Source organism: Hyla sarda, chromosome 7 (genome assembly GCF_029499605.1).
Source record: "Hyla sarda isolate aHylSar1 chromosome 7, aHylSar1.hap1, whole genome shotgun sequence".
NCBI classification, from domain to species: Eukaryota; Metazoa; Chordata; class Amphibia; order Anura; family Hylidae; genus Hyla; species Hyla sarda.
Window position 1 is genome coordinate 198748040 of NC_079195.1, and position 19824 is coordinate 198767863.

Below are 19824 nucleotides of genomic sequence, written 5' to 3' on the forward strand. Positions count from 1 at the left end.
CTACAGGCAACGGCCTACTAAGAGTTGTTTGCAGTGTTTTAAAATGAGAGGCCTTCTTTACCTGTCAGTATCATAAAAGACGATAAAGCTGGATTTTTTTCTTTTTTTGTTTCAGCAAAAAGTCCCCCCCCCCCCCCCCCCCCAAAAAAAAAAAACGCCAAACTTACCAGAGGCCAGATGTTATATAGAGGTCAATGAGGAGGGCAATATGAAATGCCAAAAACCCACTTGACAATTTTTCCCTTGCTATAATTTCCCTTTTCATTAGGCCGTGTTCACACAGTGGAATTTTTTTGTGGAATACGGTGAAAAAATTCTGCTTGAATATTCCGTAGCAGCATTGTCTTCAACGGAATTCTGCTGCACCGTGTACACTTCAGAACTCCCACGCCGGAAACATCTGGTGCTGAAATTCAAATTCTGTCCACCGCAGAATGAATTGACTTGCAGAATCCTCTCAGAAATACATTGTCATCTATGGAGACATTGCATTTCCAAGCGGTCCTAGCGTCGGCGGGTTCTGCTGGTGTTCCCGCTGTCTGTGGAAATTCCAGAAATTTCTGGGTGGACATTTTGCCGTGTAAACATTAAGGGGGAGATTTATCAGAGGAGATGTCCAGAGGAAAAGTTGCTGAGGTGCCCATAGCAACCAATCTCATCGCTTCTTTCATTTTTGAAAAGACCTCAGAAAAATGAAAGAAGCGAGTTGATTGGTTGCTATGGATGACTCAGCAATTTTTTCTCTGGACATCTCCTCTGATAAATCTCCCCTTAAAGGGGTAATCAACTAGAAAACTTTTTTTTTTTAAATCAACTGTTGCCTGAAAGTTAAATGTATTTGTAAATTACTAATACATCTAAAATCTTAACCCTTCCAGTACTTATCAGCTGCTGTAAGATCCAGATGAAGATCCAGATGATGTTCTTTTATTATTGAATTTCCTTTCTGTCTGACCACAGTGCTCTCTGCTGACACCTGTGCTTATTTTAAGAACTGTCCAGAGTAGGAGCAAATCCCCATAGCAAACCTCTCCTGCTCTTGACAGTTCCTAAAATGGACAGAGGTGTCAGCAGAGAGAACTGTGGTCAGACAGAAAGGAAATTAAAAAAGAGAAGTATTTCCTGTGAAGCATATAGCAGCTGATAAGTACTGGAAGGGTTAAGATGCTTAAATAGAAATCATTTACATATCTGTTTAACTTACTGGCACCAGTTGATTTAAAGAAAAAATCCAGGGGAGTACCCCCTTAACCCCTTAAGGACCAAGGACGTACCGGTATGTCCTTGGTCCTGCTTCCGTGATATAACGCAGGGTTACACAGTAACCCCGCATCATATCACGGCGGGCCCGGCGTCATAGTGAAGCCGGGACCCGCCGCTAACAGCGCGCAGCGCCAATCGCGGCGCCGCGCGCTATTAACCCTTTAGCCGCGCGCTCAGAGCTGAGCCACGTGGCTAAAAGTGAAAGTAAAAACTGCCGGTTAGCTCAGTGGGCTGTTCGGGATAGCTGCGGCGAAATCGCGGCATCCCGAACAGCTTACAGGACAGCAGGAGAAACCAGTGATCAATGATAAAGATCAGTGTTTGCAGTGTTATAGCCCCCTATGGGATAACAATGATCAGTGTGTGCAGTGTTATAGGTCCCTATGGGAGCTATAACACTGCAAAAAAAAAAGTGAAAAAAAAGTGAATAAAGATCATTTAACCCCTCCCCTATTAAAAGTTTGAATCACCCCCCTTTTCCCATAAAAAAAAACACAGTGTAAATAAAAATAAAAATAAGCATATATGGTATCACCGTGTTCGGAAATGTCCGAATTATAAAAATATATCCTTAATTAAACCGCTCTGTCAATGGCGTACGCGCAAAAAAATTCCAAAGTCCAAAATTGTGCATTTTTGGTCACTTTTTATATAATTTAAAAATGAATAAAAAGCGATCAATAAGTCCTATCAATGCAAAAATGGTACCGTTAAAAACTTCAGATCACGGCGCAAAAAATGGGCTCTCATACCGCCCCATACACGGAAAAATAAAAAAGTTATAGGGGTCAGAAGATGATAATTTTAAACATATTAATTTTCCTGCATGTAGTTATGATTTTTTCCAGAAGTACGACAAAATCAAACCTATATAAGTAGGGTATCATTTTAATCGTATGTACCTACAGAATAAAGATAAGGTGTCATTTTTACCGAAAAATATACTGCATAGAAACGGAAGCCCCCAAAAGTTACAAAACTGCCTTTTTTTTTTTATTTTGTCGCACAATGATTTTTTTTTTCCCGTTTCACCGTAGATTTTTGGGCAAAATGACTGACGTCATTACAAAGTAGAATTGGTGGCGCAAAAAATAAGCAATCATATGGATTTTTAGGTGCAAATTGAAAGAGTTATGATTTTTTAAAGGCAAGGAGCAAAAAACGAAAATGCAAAAACGGGAAAAAAAACGGTCCTTAAGGGGTTAAAGGAGTACTTTGGCGCTTTTTTTCTTCTATTAACTCAACGTGCCAGGGCTGTCATGTGAAACAAAACAAACTTTAACTCACCTGCCTACGTTCCCACGTTGCTCCGATGTCGGTATCCCGTTTTCCGGTCCCTGTCTTCTCCTGCTTCCTGCAGGTCAGTGAGTTACGCTGCTCTCAGTGTATCACCAGCCACATCGGGACATTGCTGCGGCCGGTGATACACTGAGAGCAGCGTGACTCACCGATCTGCAGGAAGTGGAAGAAGACAGGGACCGGAGAATGGGACACCGACATCGGAGCAATGTGGGAACGCAGGCAGGTGAGTTAAAGTTTGTTTTGTTTCATTTTGTAGCCCGGGCACGGAGGGTTAATAAAAAAAAAAGCACCATAGTACTTCTTTAAGTGTTTTTTGGCTAAGTTGCAGTTTTCAAAAATAGCAGCAAGCTGATACTATGGAGTATTTAGTTTTTTCTCACATAGACTTCAATAGGAAAAATTAAATTACAAGGAAATGCAGGTTTAACATTGTCATTACACAGTGAAAACTTAGACTAAATAAAAAAAAAACATTCATTAATGGGATCAAATAATATCCTATTTATGTTAAGTTTAGCCAACATCAGGTTTACTCCTCCTTTTTACACTCATTGGGTAAAACAATCTCACAACAAGGGGGGTTTAGACACCAGACATATGTGTTAGTTGCTGACGCACCTTAGGGGTGAAACTTATCTCCCAGCCGTCAATAGGAAACTGAGGGGGTTCCCACTGCACCTCCACAGAGGTTTGAGTCACATTTTTAAATTGAAGTCCTCTCGGTGGGGAGATATCTGGAAAGAAATATGGTGATTTATGTAATTGGTTAAATTGCGCTACACAACAACCCAACAAACCACTTAAAAAACAAAATAAAATAAAGGCTTTGTGCACATGTAGCATTTTGGTACATTTTTTTTTAAATATTTTTTTTTTGTTACTATTTTGTTGCTTTTAACTCAATGGTAAAATGTTTGCCAGTTCACATTCGGTTGAATTTTACATCAGCGCTCGTTACAGACATAAAACTAAAGGGGAACTCCGGTACATGAGCGCTGTATCTACGGCTCTCCCATAGAGATACATGAAGGGGGCGGGGGGGGGGGGGGGGTTGTTGGTCACCGCATCATGGGGTGGTCAACAGTAATCTGTGCACAAAGCGGAGGCCGCACGTCTCTGCAGCGGCCCCCGCGTTAACTTTAAAAACGCAGGGGTCGCCGGGAGGTCGCGCACGCAGGAACGTCACTGACGTCCCCTGCGTGCGCCCCTAGAAGAAAAGCAGAGTGGTGCGGTGAGGAGGACGCACGCATGGTAAGTTACCAGCGGCACGTCATCTTCAATGTTCCGACCTCCACTCCCGGGACCTACTGCTATGGCCCATAGGCCATAGCAGTAGATCGTGACCCCGGTCCCCGGGGTCCCTGGACCATATGAGCGGTGGTCAGAACACTGAAGTGGGGCAGTACACAGCCATACAGCCTCCAGCCATACACTGTATAAGGCTTCAGGCTGTATGTCTGTGGGGGAACATACTGCACCTAATGTGGGGAACTATACTGCACCTAATGTGGGGAACTATACTGCACCTAACGTGGGGAACTATACTGCACCTAATGTGAGGAACTATACTGCACCTAATGTGGGGAGCTATACTGCACCTAATGTGGGGAACTATACTGCACCTATTGTGGGGAACTATACTGCACCTAATGTGAGGAGAACTATACTGCACCTAATGTGGGGGAACTGTACTGTACCTAATATGGGGAGCTATACTGTACCTAATGTGGGGGAACTGTACTGCACCTAATGTGGGGAGCTATACTGCACGTAATGTGGAGAACTGTACTGCACCTAATGTGGGGGAACTATACTGCACCTAATGTGGGGGAACTATACTCCACCTAATGTGTGGAGCTATACTGCACCTAATGTTGGGAGCTATACTGCACCTAATGTGGGGAGCTTTACTGCACCTAATGTGGGGAACTATACTGCACCTAATGTGGGGAACTATACTGCACCTAATGTGGGAAACTATACTGCACCTAATGTGGGAGACTATACTGCACCTAATGTGGGGAACTATACTGCACACAATGTGGGGAACTATACTGCACACAATGTGGGGAGCTATAATGCACATAATGTTGGGGAACTGTACTGCACCTAATGTGGGGAACTATACTGCACCTAATGTGGGGGAACTATCGGGGGGGGGGGAACTATCGGGGGACCAACATAATGAAGTGCTCCGTCTTCCAGGCAGCCTTAATCTGGCCCTGGTCATTAGCGATAAATGTTTTTCCAGCAAAAAAAAAAAAAAAATTCAAATATGAAAACAGCCAAAAAAAACTAGTTCTATCACAGTTACTTGCGTCACAGCTATATATCTCATGTAAATCAAAGGTGGCGCTTCCCTTTCTACCTGATCATCGCCTCGGCAGGACATTGGATATCAAAGGCTGAAAGGTAATCAAAAGGGACGACTGATCCGATTCACAGGTATTGAACATTCTACATAAAGGCGCCACCGCCACATAAATGTCTGTACAGTATTTAGGTAAAAGATATCACCTGGCTCTAAACTGTAAAGTGAATTGTTTCCTTGTCCATAGACAACAATGGTTTCACTGTAATAAATAGAATGTTATAGAAGCATTGAGTATCGGGCTCTATTTATATTATTGCCACGGCTTCCTGTTATTAATGGGGCCATGAAAGCTGGAATAGATCATTTTTAAAAGAAGTCCTGATGGATCCTTTTGTCATAAAATGAGTTTTGCGGTTTGCAGTTACTAAAGACAGCGAGGAGACTACTCTAAACACATCTAAGATCCCTAATAATTGTAATTATTGATCATTTTAACACATTATTGATATGTTATAAATGTAAAGATAGATACTCACGGGTGGATGTGGTGATACTGGCCGGCTCGCTGGTGACATCACTAATAACGGTGCATACACTTATATTGTACGTTGTACCCGGCTCCAGTTCTCTTATGGTGACGGCACTCCAATCTCCAGGTACCCTTTGCTGCAGCTTCTGTTGTGGACCCCACTCTCCTGGCACTGCCGGCTGGTATGAGATGACATACTCTGTCACGGCCGACGTTCCTTCCCATACCAAGTCTATCCAGTGGTCTCCCACAGCCGTTACACTGAAATCCACTGGTGGGGCCACTAGGGGGAGATAAAGAGGGAAAATATAAGTAAGATTTTTAATCAAAAAAATATTGTTAGTAATACAGAATACTGGAACACAAAAAAATGGAGGCAGTGCATGAAACAACTTTTAATTGAAATGGATAAAACATCACTACATAGCTCCCAGGACTACTAAAGGTGCATTCATAGCCATCTTGGAGTCATTAAACACATAGACCTATAGCACCATCAGTGATCATCATAGTACCATTTCATAATACTTATCACAGTGTACTGTACTATTGGCCCAACCATAGTGTAAGGATTTCTTCCTCGGGATAGCTCTTGGATCATCCTTGGCACCACCACAGCACACGTTTCCACTTCAATCAGCAGACAAACAACAGTACTTCATGCAAATCCGGCCCCTCGCCAGCTTTATTAGATAGGTTGCAGGATAAAAAAAAACATAACACAGGAACAAACAAAACCCTAGACCGTCTAGTCACTAACTACACAATCACAATCCAGCATGTCCTGTCTAACAACTGGTGGGCTTTTCCTGGCCAGTTAAACTTATGCCTTCTACTCACTGTTCACACACAGCATTTGCAACATCTTGCTGTGTGTCTCTGGATACAGCCTGGTGACAGTCCAGTTCCACGTACAGCGGGATACCACCCACCAGTAACTCACAGATCCTCACATCCATCTTTTCTGGCCTCCTGACCAGAGGATCATTAGGTGCGAAGACGTTCTCTTGCTGAGCTGCAGCCAATTTAATCAAGGTGCTCACCATAGCATCCTTCTTGGTGACAACCGGTTGCTGTCCACATCGATTGCTCCTAGCAACGGCATTTCGACGTCGACCCTTCTTTGCAAAAACAAACAACACGGCTTACTGCTGTTGCGTTGCACAGGTGGCACCTGTCTCCTTAGCTGAGAGAGTGCTCACTCGCTTGACGCGATCCATTGCCCCTAGCAACGCTTTCGCCACAGGCTCAGTCTTGTTCCTGCACTCAACAGCTGGGCTTGTCCCACTTGCAACATGCAGGGTGGGTTGCTCCTGGCAACAACTTCACTGCAACTCGACTGCTGGTTGCTCTTAGCAATGTGATGCCCGCATCCTCCACCAATTGTAAGGATTTCTCCCTGGGGATAGCTCTGGGATCGTCCTTGACACCACCACAGGACACGTTTCCACTTCAGTCAGCAGGCAAACAGTAGCCCTTTATGCAAGTCCAGCTCCTCGCCAGCTTTATTAGATAGGTTGCAGGATAAATAATAAACATAACACAGGGACAAACAAAACCCTAGATCATCTACTCACTAACTACACAATCCAGCATTCCCTGTCTATCAACTGGTGGGCTTTTCCTGGCCAGTTAAACTTATGCCTCCTGCAACCTTCTACTGACTGTTCACACACAGCTTTTGCAATGTCTTGCTGTGTGTCTCGTCCACACCACTTCTTGGGGCCACTAACATCTTGGGCTGTGTGTTCCTCAGCAGGATCCCTGCCTCTCCCTACAGCCACCTTGCTGTCCTCTAGGGAAAGCCCAGATTATTCTGTTTGACTTCCTTTAAAGGGGTTCTCCACTGACAGCGGTCGCACCCCCTTCCCATAGACTTTCGTTGAGGGGGCGGGCGTGATGTCACGAGGGGGCGGCCTCAAACAGGGAAGCCCGCACACAGAGTTCGGAGTAATAAACTTCCAGATGCTGCGAGCGGAGCTCCGGAAGGCAGGGCAGCGGAGAACCCCTTTAAAGCATACTTCACCTTCTTCTACCTCATTAATTAGGCCACATGTGGAGGTTTCTCCATTGTTAGATAGGGAAATACACCCTTTCCTTGCCACACTGTCACAATAGTTAAACATGTACAATTACTATCATGTTAAACATACTGTTAGCAATCCATAATCATTCTGCTTCCAGGAAACCATCAACAAGGTTTACTGCTTTTGTACCCTAGACCAGTGTTTCTCAACCAATGCTCCTCCAGCTGTTGCAGAATTATAACACCCAGCTATTCTGGAAAGCCATTGGCATGCTGTGAACTGTAGATTTGCAACAGCTGGAGGCAACACCACCCTAGACAATAATAGTTATAGGCTCATTTAACTTCTATAGTTAGAATACCTAATTCAAATGTCTATCGTTCTATAACCTGAACTAATAAATTGGCCTTAAAACTTTTTATGTATTGTCATTGGTATGCAATGCAATTGGGTACACAAACACTTTATGAGGACTATCCATTTAAATTCAACAACTTCATATAATGCCTCTGTATTTAGGACTCTAGTGTAGAAACTATAAAGGGGTACTCTGGAGAAAACAATGGGGGAAAATATATGTGGTGGACCACAGGGTGAAATGGCGGGACCACGGGTGTAGCGGTGTGAGCGGTGGGATCAGATGGTATTAACCCTGGGGGATGGATGGTATTAGCCCCTAGTGTTCGTGACGCCAGTGTGGTTTTCAGGTTCCAGAACACCACACGGCCAGATTCTCCGCTATCCCAATTGCTAGAAGTGAAATGAGAGTCCACAACCAGTCAAACAAAAGCTTTACTGAATAGAAGACAGGTGTAATGATATTCACAGCTAAGGCCAGAATTCCCAGAGAGGTGGCCAGAACCCAGAGGACCTCGCAGCTTGCTGGACCAATATACTTGTAGTTAACTTGACTTGAAATTAGACTTGACTTGACTATGTGCAGGACTTGACTACTTGTAGTTACAGCAGACATAGACTTGAGACTTACTGGAATGACTGTAGCTTTTGGGGTCTTCCAGATGCTGATCACTCTCACTGAGATCTCTGGTGGTTGCTGTCTCAGGAAAGGCTGATGGTACAAGAGCGTGAATTGTAATGGCCGCCCCTTTATATAGTGGGGGGCTGGACTAAAGCCCATTGGTCAAGCTGCGGGTCATAGGTTAAGCTGGTGCTCTCTGGGAGAACATGTGACATCAAATCATGTGACTGCATAACATAACATGTGACAGCTTCACACAGGTCCTTGAGACCTCCCACAGGTCCTCTGTACCAGTGTTTCCCAACCAGGGTGCCTCCAGTTGTTGCAAAACTACAACTCCCAGCATGCCCAGACAGTAAAAGGCTGTATGGGCATGCTGGTAGTTGTAGTTTTGCAACCTCTGTAGGCATCCTGGTTGGGAAACACTGCTGTATACTACCTATACATAGGGATCCTGTCTAAGCATTAAAGTGACACACACACCTTTATAAAACAAACAGGGGGAGACCTTGCAGGGGAGCCCCCAGGTCACTGAGGGACTCAACCTGACAGGGCCTAAGGGTAGTACAGGACCATGTCCTCTACTGGGACATCACATATAAAAAAGACTTGTGTTATTGGGGCTCTTTATTTTGCGCCTCAAAGAATGCTATCTGCATCTCATTTTCAGAAGTGTGTTTGGTCTTTTACAAATTTGGGGCAATTAGTACTAGTAGCAAATTATTTAACACCAGGTATACTTAGTATTAGCTGTGACACTTTGTGCACCATAAAGTGGTGCTAAACCTTTGAAAATAGGGTGCAAACAGCACAAAAAGCATACCTAATTGGCTAACAGGGTGCTAAATTGTGTGCAAAATATCAGAATATTTGGCGCTAATAGCATGTTCCACATTTTAAGAAAATGTGTCACAACTAAAGCAAAAAAAATAATAAAAATGGTGCTAAATTCTTTGAATATCTCCCCCCGCCCCCCAGATTGTTTTGAAATCAACTGGTGTCAAAAATCTGTACAGCTTTGTACATAATTTCTATTTAAAAATATTAAACCTTCCAGTACTTATCAGCTGCTGTATGCTACAGAGGAAGTTGTGTAGCTCTTTTCAGTCTGAACACAGTGCTCTCTGCTGACACCTCTGTCAGTGTCAGGAACTGTCCAGAGCAGGATAGGTTATCTATGGTGATTTGCTCCTGCTCTGGACAGTTCCTGACATGGACAGAGGTGTCGGCAAAGAGCACTGTGGTCAGAACTACACAATTTCATCTGGAGCATACAGCAGCTAATAGATGATAGTAAGAGATGTAATTTGCAAAACTGTGAAACATTTTGTCACCAGGATGTCTGGGCATGCTAGTAGCTGTAGTTTTGCAACAGCTGAAGGCACCCTGGTTGGGGAACACTGTTCTCCAGGTTAACATCAGTGCGTGATGCCATGAACATTCACATTTGCATTGTTGAATCGAAGACTGGAGGACAAAAAATTGAAAACCCCCCTGATCGCTATGACAAGTGAACGATTCAACCTTTCCTTTTAAACCATCTTTGACTGAAGAATGAAGCACTGCGTGAAAAACCGAGGCAAAGTGTTTCCATTCTTTGATGATCAGAGGGAAGGATAGAAATGACTGCTTCTGTCAATTTTCTCAAAGATTGCTTTAAAATCCCAGTACCAAAGTCTTCTAGCTGTAAAAGTCAGGCAAAATACCGTGGACAATTGGCATGGCTTTTTAGTTCTATACCCGGGCTCCACCGGGAGCCCCCCCACCACCACCACCTCTCCTGTACTGCGATGAATCCTATGACTAATTTTAAGGCAATGTGTCAGTCAGATGTATAAGCCTATTTACTTTCAAAATATAGGCATTTGTGTGGGGAAAATCACATACTCATGTCAGATTGTATAAAATTCAACTTTCAATGCTACGTTTTTGATCTGCATTCTGTTGCCTTATGCCTGTCTGCCCTCAAAACAACTTTGTAGCAACTATAATGTGGCGGTGCCTATGGTTACACTTAAGAAATACAAGATTTTACTGTGAAAGACAGGAGGTATACAGAATGGTGGCAAGAATCATACCTTGGGAACCAGTGAGAACCAATATTAAAACCTGAATGCTTTCATGAAGTTCTTTTAAAAAAACTTTCAAAATATAAGTACGCTAAAATGGAATAAAGTTGACAGAGTAATAGAAAGGATTTGAGATCTGCAAATGTACCCGTATTTTTCGCCCTATAGGACGCTCTGGCATATAAGACGCACCCAATTTTAAATGAGGAAAATCTAGAATACAATGTAAAGTATAGGTCACTGTGATCTTCAAACAGCGGACCTCCCGATGTTGAAAACTACAACTCCCGGCATGCCCGGACAGCCGTTGGCTGTCCGGGCATGCGGGGAGTTGTAGTTTTGCAACATCGGGAGGTCCGCAGGTTAAAGACTACTGGTATATAAGGTAATACGTGTCCCCGCCGCTCCGGACCCTTCACCGCTCGTCACCGCTGCCCTGGATGTAGCCTCCTTCGCTGTCGCTGCGTCCCCGGGGTGTCCCCGTCGCTCCGAAACGTCTCTGCTGCCCGGTATCGTCGCTCTCCGTCATCGCCATCACGTCGCTACGCACACCGTTTCACATACCGCTCCGCATGCCGCTCCGCACGCCGCTCCATCATCCAATAGGAGCGGCGTGCGTAGCGGCGTGCGTAGCGACGTGATGGCGACGATGGAGAGTGAGGATACCGGGCAGCAGAGACGTTCCGGAGCGACGGGGACACCCCGGGGACACGGCGATGTGATTACGATGAAGGAGAGTGCCGGCCATGCAGGGGATACCGGCACGGAGCAGACACCGAGGAGGCAGGTAAGGTCCCTCCCGTTGCAGCCGGGTTAGTGTCACTTTCGCTTTGATCGCCGCGATCGGTGATGTCCTGTATTAGCCGCGGGTCCCGGCCTTTGATGACCGCAGGGACCGCCGCGATAGGTGTGTATTCGCCGTATAAGACAAACCAACTTTTACCCCAATTTTTGGGGAAGAAAAAGTGCGTCTTATAGGCCAAAAATACGGTATATGTTTCCAAGCGATTATCTCCTGAACGAAGAATAATATTAAGAAGAAAAATTTACTTTCTAATGCTCAATTAAGCTTGGCATAAAGCACGTCATTGCTTCAATGGGCACTGTCAAAATCCAAAACTTATTATATGTTGTACATCTTGGCAACACATTAAAGGGGTACTCCGGTGCTTACACATCTTATCCCCTATCCAAAGGATAGGGGATAAGATGCCTGATCGCGGGAGTCCCGCAGCTGGGAACGCCCGGGATCATGCACGTGGCACCCCATTTGTAATCAGCGTGTTCGCTCCGGGTCTGATTAGGGTAGACCGAAGGGCCGGCGGCGTGTGACGTCACGCCCCCGCCCCCGTGTGATGTCACGCTCCGCCCCTCAATGCAAGCCTACGGGAGGGGGCGTGATGTGACATCACACGGGGCGGGGGCGTGATGTCACGTGCTGCCGGCCCTGCGGCCGACCGTAATCAGACCCGGAGCGAACACGCTCCGGGGACTGATTACAAACGGGGTGCTGCATGCATGATCCCTGGCGTCCCCAGCTGCGGGACTCCCGCTCAGGCATCTTATCCCCTATCCTTTGGATAGGGGATAAGATGTGTAAGCACCAGAGTACCCCTTTAACTTTTCTAATATACTGTATTTCATAAAAAAAAGGTTTTCTCCTTTTTATAGAAATCATGGCTTACAAAAAGACCAATAGGGGTCCCCATACCAACCAGCACATGGTCCTGCCCGGCTGCAGCATCATCTTTGTCCCAGCTGAAGCATAAGCTGGGACAAAGTTTAGGAAGTGATGGCATGAATAACACTTCTCTGTGCTCACTCTTGTCTATCAGACTGCAGTATGAAAACAGAGAGGAGGGGGTTACAGAGCAGCCTGAAGTGATTAAATGAAGAGACCCAGCACAGCAGACTCAGGGAGAAATTGAATGCATTTTGAGCTCAGTGCTCGCCTTGGACACGCCCCTTCCTGAGCAGAGCAGTGGGATTTGTGAACCAAATGCAGAAGATAGACTGTGCTGCATCTGCATGACCTGGTGAGTAACATATGTATATATATATATATATATATTTACATATATGCATTATTTTTTTTCTGTGACATGACAGGTAAGTTTTAATATCCAGTTGGAATGGTGGCCACAGCTAGTTCTGGGGGCCCGAGTAAATTGTTTTTGATATGCGAATATCCCATAACAAACAAGTGTGTTCTGCAGGCACATGCTAATATTGTGATGCTGTGAGGCTGGCTGGCCCAGTTCTTTGATATCACATTGTAGCAAACATGGTATAGCATATAACCGTTTAGCTCGTAAAAAAAACTTGTGTGTTGGTGACAATAAAGTTTACTATTTTTAGGTAAATGAGAAGTAGACATTTTTTTAAATTGCCTTTTTGTTAAAATATGGCTATAATTTTATTGAATCATCCTCCATGTACTTATCTTGTTTGTTGTATCTAGTGCCTATGTGGTGTCCCGGCACCGTATTTCATACCGTGCCTTGGTGGGGGGGTCCCCAAAGTCAGAGTCCCTAGGACTGTGGGGGTCCACTTCCCTAGTTAGCCCCTAGTCACCCCTTAGTAAGTTAATATTTATAAAAATTATCATTGTAAATATGTATATTTCATTACTCACTTGTTTGGCGTCGCAGGACCTTAGGTCATGTGACCCGTTACTCAGAACTCTATGGTATGTTGAAGGACCTTAGGTGGTTCTTGTATCACGTGTTCACCCACAATGCCATGTAACGGTGGGTGACAATTGTTATGGGCCAATCCAAAACGCCCAGCCCCTGCCCATATAAGGGAGCTGTGGCCATTAATCTCTCTCTTGGGTTGCTGTCACTGAACGAGGTAGGACCTCCGCAACTTCCAAGTACGTTTACTAGGCCAAAGCCTTGCGGCCTCGGCCTATACCAAAGCTGTTGTACATCTACAATTCCCCGCTACTCTCCGCAAGATCACTGGACCTAAATGCACCCCTAAATCCAGCGGACCTATGCTACGAAATCTTTTAAAAGCTAAATTGAGCTTATCTGATCCCAACCATCAATCGCTGCTCAACTGTAAATAGACTCTGTTATCTGGACTGTTATTGCTATTGCCTGCTACAGAAAATCTTCAGTAAAAGTTCTTCAAGTTTTCAGTTAACAGTGGTTGTGGAGAATCCACTTATTACGCACTCACCTACTGCTCTTGGGAAGGGTGGCGATAGGCCCAGCACCATTACAGTATTTAACCCTTACCCTGGCGTCACGAGTGACAAGGATTAACAGCGCCCTTTATTATTCAGAACAGCAACACCCCAACTACCCTACAACCCCCGAGGCGTACCACACCTACCTAACACTACTTTGCTGCCGTGATTGACCAGAGCAGCTGGATTCCGCCGTTCCGACCTACAACATGTCACCAAAGGCATAGCTATAGGGTTTGCAGAGGTAGCAGTCGCACCTGGGCCCTGGTGCCTTAGAGGGCCCCAAAGCACAGCTGCACCATAAGAGATCAGTATTATAATTGGAATATAGGGCCCTGTTGCAGATATTGCATCGGGGCCCAGAAGCTACAAGCTACAATATCATCAATATCTGTGTTCAGTTGTTAAAGAGGAGAACATGGAATTTGGAGAAGAACCTAACCAGTTAAGGGAACTTTAAAGTTCTTCACCTCCCATGACCATTTGTAGAATGTCAGGAAAAAATATATTTACACAAAAAACTTATGAGCCTTTTGTTCTTTTTCAAGACATGTAAGTGTTTTGTCAAGAAATAGTGTCTTGAACAAATAAAAACAGCAAACTAATGTGTTTATGTCTTAAACCTTTTCATTTCTCCCGACCATTACCTCCTAGAAGTGGCAGATGATTGACTGCCCACTGACAGCAGGGTCACTACATGGGGCAGCTGTCCGGCCTGTCTGCTGCGGCTCTACATAATTATCATCTATTTCATAAACTCATAAAACCAAGAACGCTGTAGCACAGTCTGTGGCCTCATAAATAATTACATAGACAAATGGATATAAAACAAAAAATGAAAAGTTTGATAATGAACTAAAGATGGAAAGGCCGGCAGATCTGCCAATAACAACCTTTAAAACTCCGTGTAAGAAAGCCAAGGGTCACTTACATAGACCAGGGGCCAAGACATAAAATAGCTGAAGAATTAAAAAAATCTTACTGGATAACTTTTTTATTAATAAGAATAAGCAGGTTTATGTAGTGGACGGGAACATTTTACAAAGACCTTTTTGCTTAACCCCTTAAGGACCGGAGGTTTTTCCGTTTTTGCATTTTCGTTTTTTGCTCCTTGCCTTTAAAAAATCATAACTCTTTCAAATTTACACCTAAAAATCCATATGATGGCTTATTTTTTGCGCCACCAATTCTACTTTGTAATGACGTTAGTCATTTTGCCCAAAAATCTATGGTGAAGCAGGAAAAAAAATCATTGTGCGACAAAATTGAAAAAAAAATGCTGTTTTGTAACTTTTGGGGGCTTCCGTTTCTACGTAGTACATTTTTCGTTAAAAATGACACCTGATATGTATTCTGTAGGTCCATATGATTAAAATGATACCCTACTTATATAGGTTTGATTTTGTCGGACTTCTGGAAAAAATCATAACTACATGCAGGAAAATTAATACGTTTAAAATTGTCATCTTCTGACCCCTATAACTTTTTTATTTTTCCGTGTATGGGGCGGAATGAGCGCTCATTTTTTGCGCCGTGATCTGAAGTTTTTAACGGTACCATTTTTGCATTGATAGGACTTATTGATCACTTTTTATTCATTTTTAAATGATATAAAAAGTGACCAAAAATGCACTATTTTGGACTTTGGAATTTTTTTGCGCGCACGCCATTGACCGAGCGGTTTAATTAATGATATATTTTTATAATTCGGACATTTCCGCACGCGGTGATACCACATATGTTTATTTTTATTTTTATTTACACTGTGTTTTTTTTTTTTTATTGGAAAAGGGGGGTGATTCAAACTTTTAATAGGGGAGGAGTTAAATGATGTTTATTCACTTTTTTTTTCACTTTTTTTTTGCAGTGTTATAGGTCCCATAGGGACCTATAACACTGCACACACTGATCTTCTATGTTGATCACTGGTTTCTCATAAGAAACCAGTGATCAACGATTCTGCCGGATGACTGCTCATGCCTGGATCTCAGGCACTGAGCAGTCATTCGGCGATCGGACAGCGAGGAGGCAGGTAGGGGCCCTCCCGCTGTCCTGTCAGCTGTTCGGGATGCCGCGATTAGCCGCGGCTATCCCGAACAGCCCGACTGAGCTAGCCGGGAACTTTCACTTTCACTTTTAGCGATCGGCGCTGCACGCTATTAGAGGCGGGTCCCGGCTTCACTATGACGCCGGGCCCGCCATGATATGACGCGGGGTTACTGTGTAACCCCGCGTTATATCAGAAGAGCAGGACCAAGGACGTACCGGTACGTCCTTGGTCCTTAAGGGGTTAAAGGAGTACTCCGATGGAAAACTTTTTTTTTTAATCAACTGGTGCCAGAAAGTTAAACAGATTTGTAAATTATTTCTATAAAAAAATCTTAATCCTTCCAGTACTTATTAGCTGCTGAATACTACAGAGGAAATTCTTTTATTTTTGGAACACAGTGCTCTCTGCTGACATCACAAGCACAGTGCTCTCTACTGACACCTCTGTCCATTTTAGGAACTGTCCAGAGCAGCATATGTTTGTTATGGGGATTTTCGCCTTCTCTGGACAGTTCTTAAAATGGACAGAGATGTCCGCAGAGAGCTCTGTGTTCCAAAAAGAAAAGATTTTCCTCTATAGTATTCAGCAGCTAATAAGTACTGGAAGGATTAAGATTTTTTATTAGAAGTAATTTACAAATCTGTTTAACTTTCTGGCATAAGTTGATTAAAAAAAATAAAATAAAAAAGTTTTCCACCGAAGTATCCCTTTAATAAAGAAAAACCCCTTTAATGAAGAAAATTAACTTGTTCAGACTACTTTTTCAACTAAAATGATGGATCTATAACTGGCCATACATACAAGATAGTTGTCAGCCAAAAGCTTGATCTCCAGTACACAGGCATGTTTTTCCAAGCGTGTATGTCAGTGTTTCTCAACTAGGGTGCCTCCAGCTGTTGCAAAACTACAACTCCCAGCATGCCCGGACAGCCTTTGGCTGTCCGGGCATGCTGGGACTTGTAGTTTTGCAACAGCTGGAGGCACCCTAGTTGAGAAACACTGGTGTATGTGTTCTCAATGGAGAAATGAGAGAAAGCCACTGCTGGACACCTCTAGTGCTGACGTATATCCTAGAGAACATAAGGGGATATCCCACATGCTCTACCCCTTTAACCCCTGACATCTACTGTTACCATACATGTTATCTAATGTGGCCAGCTTCAGGCCAAGTGTACAGAATATTGGGCGAGATTTATCAAAACCTGTGCAGAGAAAAGTTGCCCAGTTGCCCATAGCAATCAATCAACTCGCTTCTTTCATTTTTAACCCCTTATCATTATTCTGTAGATCCATACGATTAAAATGATACCCTACTTATATAGGTTTGATTTTGTCGTACTTCTGAAAAAAATCATAACTACATGCAGGAAAATTTATACGTTCAAAATTCTCATCTCCTGACCCCTAAAACTTTTTATTTTTCTGCGTATGGGGCGGTATGAGGGCTCATTTTTTGCGCCGTGATCTGAAGTTTTTATCGGTACCATGTATTGATCGAACTTTTTGATCGCTTTTTATAAATTTTTTCATGATATAAAAAGTGACCAAAAATACACTATTTTGGAACTTTTTTGCGCGCACGCCATTGACCATGCGGTTTTATTAACAATATATTTTTATAATTTGGACAATTCCGCACGTGGCGATACCACATATGTTTATTTATTTTTTTTACACAGTTTATTTTTTTTTTATGGGAAAAGGAGGGTGATTCAAACTTTTATTAGGGAAAGGGTTAAATGACCTTTATTAACTTTTTTTTTCACTTTTTTTTTGCAGTGCTATAGCTCCCATAGGGGGCTATAACACTGCACACATTGATCTTTTACAGTATTCACTGCAAAGCCATAGCTTTGCATTGATCAGTGTTATAGGCGGTCGATTGCTCAAGCCTGAATCTCAGGCTTGGAGCAATCAATCACTGATTGGAAGTGACAGAGACAAGTGAAGGAACCTCCGCTTGCATGCTAGCTGATTGGGACATCGCGATTTTATCGCGATGGTCCCGATCAGCCCGACTGAGCTGCCGGGAAGCTTTTACTTTTATTTTAGACGGGTTAAAGGGTTAATAGCATACAGCACAATGATCGGTGCCGCACGCTATTAGCCCCGGGTCTCGGCTATCATTAGCCGCTGGGACCGACCCGGTATGATGCGGGGTCACGGCGGGACCCCGTGCTATATGCCCGTCCGGCGCAGGGTGTACAAGTACGCCCTGCATCCTTAAGAGGTTAAAGAGAAATGAGTTAATGAAAGAAGTGAGCTGATTGGTTGCTATGGGCAACTGGGCATTTTTTCCTCGGCACTGGTTTTGATAAATCTCCCCCATTGTCTGTACCTATGTACCTCTCATAAATTCATGCAGAATTAATGGGACCCATAGGATCCTAGTGTTGAGCACAAATATTCATAATGTGAATTCTTATCACGAATATCGGCACTTCGCAATGTCACGGATATTTAGAATATAGTGCTATATATTCGTAATTACGAATATTCTTTTTTTTTCACATGCAAATTTTTAATGTGAAAAAAAAGTGAACGAACATAGCGAATATGCGAATTTCACGAACATAGGATGAATAATCATAGTATAGAGGTATGCCACACAGAGAACTTAGGGTATGTTCACACTATGAAAGTTCTGCACTGAATATAACTATGGAACCACAGAATTGCCAGAAAGGCTTTGGATGACACAGGCAAAGCAATGGGAAGCATGGTAGTTACCAAAGTAATGCAAAGCAATAGGAACATTCCAACAGGCAGTTCATTTTTTATAAATGAAGAATGTTTTATCCCCTTTTTTCACAGACTGAGCTAGTTTTTCTTCTGCCTGCGCTTTAGAAGTTCTTATAACTTGCTTGGCCTCTTTCTGCCTAATCTTGTAGATTTCCCTATCTTCATTGCTCTGTTTTTTTTTTTTTTTTTATAATTACTAAATGCTAGCTTTTTGTTTTATATAATTGTTGTCACTTTTGCTGAGTACCACAGTGGTCTCTTCCTTTTTCTACTGACAAGTCTAATGCAATTTTCTGTTGCCTTCAATAATGCATCTTTTAAGTAGTCCCATTTTTCCTGGACTCCATGTAATCCATTCCAGTCTGATAGGGACTGACTAATCTCATTTTTGAAAAGTCTGTTTTTCTAAAATCTAAAACTTTTGTGGTGTGGTGTGACTCCTTCACTGTTCTTATATTAAATCACTCTGGTGATCACTAGATACCAAGCTTTTGCCTACAATAACATCATATACCATATGCCCATTTGTGAATACCAAATCCAAAATGGCCTCCCTCCGGGTTGGCTCCTCAGCCACTTGTTGTAGAGGTAATCCCAGTAGGGAATTTAGAATATCTGTACTCCTGACAGAACTAGCTATTTTGGTTTTCCAGTTTATATCCAGAAGATTGAAGTCTCCCATAATGATAACTTCTCCTTTCATTGCCATTTTAGCTATTTCTTCAACTAGTAGATCATTTAATTCTTTAACTTGGCCAGGTGGTCTATATATCACACCTACACGAGTTACTGCATGATTACCAAACTGCAACATAACCGAAACTGTTTCTATGTTGGCCTCACTTACTTGTATTAGGTTAGATTTTATGTTATCTTTCACATACAGGGCCACTCCTCCTCCTTTCTTGCCTTCTCTGTCTCTTCTGTATAAAGAGTACCCTGGTATGGTTATGTCCCAGTCATCACTTGCCATGTCTCAGTAACAGCCACTAAATCTACACTCTCAAGTTCATTGATTTTATTACCTAAACTGCAAGCATTTGTAGACAGGACTCTGAGCTTGTCATTTCTTAACCACTATACTACTGACATGTTCTGGCATTGTTTTGGGGGGCAATTGGACTCATGGATTTTCACTCTTTTGCCCCCCCCCCCCTTCCAAGTTTAAATACTCCTTGGCTAATTCTTGGAATTGTTCACTGAGTACATTCGTTCCTTTAAGAGAAATATGCAAACCATCTTTTTGTACAGTTCCTTTCTATTCCAAGCAGAGCTATCATGAGACACAGCCAAATCCTTGCTCTTGACACCATTTACTAAGCCATAAGTTGAACTCCTTAATTCGCCTCTGCC

General features: G+C 43.2%; 1 protein-coding gene across 4 annotated transcripts in view; it reads right to left on the reverse strand.

Moving 5' to 3' along the window:
- Positions 1–19824, reverse strand: part of LOC130283012 (tenascin-R-like) — a 551407-nt gene that overhangs the window by 172742 nt on the left and 358841 nt on the right. For all 4 annotated transcript variants that reach the window (XM_056532112.1, XM_056532113.1, XM_056532114.1 and 1 more), the window contains exons 4-5: positions 5416–5691; positions 3184–3299 (exon numbers count right to left, since the gene is read on the reverse strand). In XM_056532112.1, coding sequence (XP_056388087.1) covers positions 3184–3299; positions 5416–5691 — 392 coding nt within the window. The remainder of the gene's footprint in view (positions 1–3183; positions 3300–5415; positions 5692–19824) is intronic.